This window comes from Sinocyclocheilus anshuiensis, unplaced genomic scaffold (genome assembly GCF_001515605.1).
Source record: "Sinocyclocheilus anshuiensis isolate Anshui unplaced genomic scaffold, SAMN03320099.WGS_v1.1 scaffold1170, whole genome shotgun sequence".
NCBI classification, from domain to species: domain Eukaryota; kingdom Metazoa; phylum Chordata; class Actinopteri; order Cypriniformes; family Cyprinidae; genus Sinocyclocheilus; species Sinocyclocheilus anshuiensis.
Genome location: NW_015538055.1, coordinates 123,995 through 129,823, shown reverse-complemented (window position 1 = coordinate 129,823; position 5,829 = coordinate 123,995). Strand labels below are relative to the sequence as shown.

Below are 5,829 nucleotides of genomic sequence, written 5' to 3'. Positions count from 1 at the left end.
AAAAAAATAAGAAATCAGGAAGGGGGCCAACACTTTTTCACACCACTGTATATATATATATATATATATACTACTGTTAAAAAATTTGGGGTCGGTAAATTAAAAAAAATAATAATTTGAATAGAAGCATCTGACGCTCACCAAAAGTTAATTTACTTGATCAAAAATGCACAGTAAAAACAACAATATTGTGAAATATTATTTCCATTTAAAATAACTGTTTTACATTATAATGTACTTTAAAATGTTATTTATTTCTGTGATGGCAAAGCTGAATTTTCAGCAGCATTATTCCAGTCTTCAGTGTCACATGATCCTTCAGAAATCATTCTAATATGCTGATTTGGAATAAAAATATTTAGTATTATTTTCAATGTTGAAAACAGTTGTGCTGCTTACAATATTTCTGGAAATGGTGATACAGAAAGTTGAAAGAACAGCATTTATTTGTAATAATTTTTGTAACATTATAAACGTCTTTACTGTTCATTTTGATCATTGTTATGTTTCATTGTGAAATAAGTTCTTAAAAAAATACTTTACTGAATTTACAACAGCTGCTCACAAGAAAGGCACATATTAAAGCTATTTATAAATCCTCAAATCCCCCAACAACAGGTAATAACTAAGCAAAAGCCTGGAGACCTTAATAAATTTCAAGTATGATTTTTCAACAAGTGCTCTGTGCCTCAGACATTTAATCAGCCCTTATGAGAAAAAATTTTCATAATTAAAGCACTGGCTAACAGGATCATGACCTCTGGGTTCGACTTCATGTCTTCTCATCTTAATATCACACCTGATGCCTCGGCCTCACACCCTCCCCCTCCATGCATAAACACTAATCTCTCCCTCCTCTGATTTTTCGGCAAGTGCGTCTCTTTTCAAGGTGACACCGACTGCTCACACCACACAATCCATCTCTGAACTCAGTGTACCACTTTTAAACAAGACAGAAAATCTTTCCAGTCCCTCTCGAGGCTGTTTCAAATATAAAGAGATAGTGATACCATGTGAACTCAGTGGGACCTTAATGCTCTGAAAAAAAATGGATTTCTCAGTCCAAATGAATTACCATTACATTTAGAGGTAACCTTGAATGAAGAGCTTTACCTCAAACACACCGCATGAACCTTCACAGACAGTACCGCAGGTTAATGTGCATGCCTAAATCAGTAAGAGGCATTATGTAAGAGCATGCTGACATTTTTGTAGTGAAAGGAGGGTCATTTTATATGGCATGCTACAAAGGGCATTCTCACTTTCTCATGCTATCACAGCTAATAGAGGTTAATTCAGTACAAAGGTGTGCCTGGGAGATGAATGCAGCAAATTTCAGCTAACAGCAGCTAATAGAGCGGTGTTTGTGTGTGTGTGTGTGTGTGTGTGTGTGACTGCGTGGCCAGAACACTCACCTTCATGGTGGGTGGTGCAGTGCGGGGAGGTGAGGGTGGACATTCTCCTAGAGGCACACTGGAGATGGTCAGCAGCTCTTGTTTCCTGCAAAACACACACACACACACACACACACACACACAGTTAGCCAGGCAAATGGTCAGCAGTCATTACAGTAGAAGTCATGGTAGAAGTCATTAAATATTTCTATCATTTATCTATCAGGAGACTTTGCATTGACAATTGCTTTTTTACTTAGCATGTTTGTGTAAATAAGTTTCACCACAATAAAAAAGGATTTTTTTAAGGAAACATATAGTTTAAAGAAAAAATATACTTTAGAAGACGTGTCCCAAGTTCTTAGAAATGCACTCTCTTATGCAGGTTTAATATGGTAAAACAACTTTTATACCTTTTTTCTGCATTTGGTTGCACCAAATTACTTTAATATTGCAGACAAACATTTTATTTTAAATATTAATGCAGTGTTAAAACATTTTCCCCAAATAAATAAATAAATACATACATATCATCTACATTTTGAGATTGCCTAATAAACATATTATTTTTTTTTTTTTTTTTTTTCAAAATGTAATGTCATTAGACATAAGGTTTATCCATACAAAGACTTGACCTCTTCTATGATGAACATGTTTTTTGTTTTTTTTTTGTAAAAAAAAATTTTCAGGGGATGTAAAATCAGAAATAGGAAATACCATAATCAAGAAATAAAATCCTAACCGAACACAACAATAACAATAATAATAAATAAATAAGTTCATTATTTGTAGTATTATTTATGGATTTTCAAATAAATTGATAAACAGATAGGAAGAAAAAAATTAGTGTCACATGACCCATTTTCGTTAATCATCTAATACTCTATGTTTAGTAAGCAGGTCTCAAAATATAGAATATTTCAGAGATTTGGTTCCCTCAAAATAACACAGGCAGATCAACACACATTTTTAACTGAAGACCAAGATATGGTAGTTTTGCACTAAAACAAAAGACTAGCCCTCAGACGTAGATGTACACAAACACGTACACACGAGGGCAGAGGGTCAGTGCAGTACCCTTTAAAAAAAAAGAACATGGCCTCCAGAGACTAAGGTGAAAGACTACAGGATAGAAAAACTCAATAACAACAATTCTTTTGTTTGCTTCGGTATCTGCACAGAGACAAAACAAGAACTACTCAGGGCAGCCAGCCCTGCAGACAAACTGCTGTAGGTGCTGCTGTAAAAAAAAGACGTAGAGAGGAGAGGGGTAAAGGAGAGGGGGGACGAAGCGTAAAGTAAGGTGTAACGCTCCAAGCAGGAACATGATCGCATTTTAAAAGCAGTTCTTTCAGCCAAAGACAAATGAGAGAGGGGCTACTTGGAATCAGAGGTTAAAATTAGTCAGGCAGACAAACTCTGGTCTAGAAATGAAGCTCCTTGCAGACAGTCTCAAGTGAGGGTCCATTAAAATCTTTCCTTACATTACACCTCTGAGGGTCATTAAACTCCAAAAAGATTGAACACAGGAAGATCTGACAATACATATATGAGGCTGTGAAGGTTTCAGTGAAAGATAAAAGAGAGTAATTTCAATCTGACAAGATGGAACCAATTACATATTTACTGACAATATTTATACATAATATTTAGTATTTATATCAAAATAATACCACAATAAACATGCCATGCCGACCACACTGTGTGTTTTGTGGAGTAATATGCATTTGCAAAGGTTTTGACTGTGGAGACTAGGGCCATCCTTAGGGGGGAGCAACTGGTGCGGTTGCACCGGGCCCCGTGGCGAACGGACTGAGGGGGACCGTAAAACAACCCTCTAACTTAATGATCAATATTACACAAATAGTAAAAGCCATTTTCTCATCTGATTAAAGACAAAATCATTTAAATGTGAAGCTGTTCTTGGACATAAATAAATAATAAAAAATATATAAGACTACCACGCAAAAACGTTTGTTTATTCAGTACAAACATGTCTTTACTATTCTACATCTTATAATTCCAAGTGTCAGAACGCTAATATTATTAAACCCCCACATTTTAGCATTTACCACGTTACTGCAGACTATTTGGGAAAGTGAATGTGCCTTTAATCTCTGAAACAACAGGAAGAAACGTAACATAATGATTTCTATTTTTTTTTTTTTTTTTTTTTCAAAATGTAATGTCATTAGACATAAGGTTTATCCATACAAAGACTTGACCTCTTCTATGATGAACATGTTTTTTGTTTTTTTTTTGTAAAAAAAAATTTTCAGGGGATGTAAAATCAGAAATAGGAAATACCATAATCAAGAAATAAAATCCTAACCGAACACAACAATAACAATAATAATAAATAAATAAGTTCATTATTTGTAGTATTATTTATGGATTTTCAAATAAATTGATAAACAGATAGGAAGAAAAAAATTAGTGTCACATGACCCATTTTCGTTAATCATCTAATACTCTATGTTTAGTAAGCAGGTCTCAAAATATAGAATATTTCAGAGATTTGGTTCCCTCAAAATAACACAGGCAGATCAACACACATTTTTAACTGAAGACCAAGATATGGTAGTTTTGCACTAAAACAAAAGACTAGCCCTCAGACGTAGATGTACACAAACACGTACACACGAGGGCAGAGGGTCAGTGCAGTACCCTTTAAAAAAAAAGAACATGGCCTCCAGAGACTAAGGTGAAAGACTACAGGATAGAAAAACTCAATAACAACAATTCTTTTGTTTGCTTCGGTATCTGCACAGAGACAAAACAAGAACTACTCAGGGCAGCCAGCCCTGCAGACAAACTGCTGTAGGTGCTGCTGTAAAAAAAAGACGTAGAGAGGAGAGGGGTAAAGGAGGGGGGACGAAGCGTAAAGTAAGGTGTAAAGCTCCAAGCAGGAACATGATCGCATTTTAAAAGCAGTTCTTTCAGCCAAAGACAAATGAGAGAGGGGCTACTTGGAATCAGAGGTTAAAATTAGTCAGGCAGACAAACTCTGGTCTAGAAATGAAGCTCCTTGCAGACAGTCTCAAGTGAGGGTCCATTAAAATCTTTCCTTACATTACACCTCTGAGGGTCATTAAACTCCAAAAAGATTGAACACAGGAAGATCTGACAATACATATATGAGGCTGTGAAGGTTTCAGTGAAAGATAAAAGAGAGTAATTTCAATCTGACAAGATGGAACCAATTACATATTTACTGACAATATTTATACATAATATTTAGTATTTATATCAAAATAATACCACAATAAACATGCCATGCCGACCACACTGTGTGTTTTGTGGAGTAATATGCATTTGCAAAGGTTTTGACTGTGGAGACTAGGGCCATCCTTAGGGGGGAGCAACTGGTGCGGTTGCACCGGGCCCCGTGGCGAACGGACTGAGGGGGACCGTAAAACAACCCTCTAACTTAATGATCAATATTACACAAATAGTAAAAGCCATTTTCTCATCTGATTAAAGACAAAATCATTTAAATGTGAAGCTGTTCTTGGACATAAATAAATAATAAAAAATATATAAGACTACCACGCAAAAACGTTTGTTTATTCAGTACAAACATGTCTTTACTATTCTACATCTTATAATTCCAAGTGTCAGAACGCTAATATTATTAAACCCCCACATTTTAGCATTTACCACGTTACTGCAGACTATTTGGGAAAGTGAATGTGCCTTTAATCTCTGAAACAACAGGAAGAAACGTAACATAATGATTTCTATATAGGCCTATAATTATAATTTAATACTTACAATGAACAGAGACATGGTCTGCAGCCTGCGAAATCTCGCTTCTCCTGTTTGAGCTGTGAAATTGACAGCACTCTAATCCAATTGCGTTGTAAATATGGGAAATAATTGGCAGCGAACCAGACAGTGAGTAGGTGTGTTCTATTTCAAGCGGCACTACGCTGCTAATTAGCGCATGACTTCAGCGGCAGCGTGTGAGATTTTAAATGCACCCAAATTGCTCCCGCACCGCAGATATTATACTCTGATCAGTCTGCGCTGTTGGGGGGGCACAAGGGGGGGCCAAGCATATTTTGAGGGGGGACCGTGCCACCCCTCTAGACACGCCCCTGCGAGGGGGGCCCCGCTCCCTACCTCGCACCGGGCCCCGCGTCAGGTCAGAACGCTAACATTATTAAAACCCCACATTTTAGCATTTACCACGTTACTGCAGACTATTTGGGAAAGTGAATGTGCCTTTAATCTCTGAAACAACAGGAAGAAACGTAACATAATGATTTCTATTTTAAGTGGTGCTGGTGCATCGCGGCAACACAAATAAGCACAAACTCTAAGGAGCATATATATATATATACGTATATTTCTGTCATGACAACTCTCGAAGGGATTGGCATGGTAATGTACATGACAATGTTAATGTATTTGGTCTTGGCGGAATAGATTT

The 5,829-nt window shown here is 36.5% G+C and overlaps 1 protein-coding gene across 1 annotated transcript in view; it reads right to left on the bottom strand.

The window, feature by feature from the left end:
* LOC107682438 (rap1 GTPase-activating protein 2-like) overlaps nt 1–5,829 on the bottom strand; it is a 29,956-nt gene that overhangs the window by 7,687 nt on the left and 16,440 nt on the right. The window contains exon 2 of the mRNA XM_016478679.1: nt 1,416–1,500. Within this exon, the coding sequence (XP_016334165.1) occupies nt 1,416–1,500 (85 nt within the window). The remainder of the gene's footprint in view (nt 1–1,415; nt 1,501–5,829) is intronic.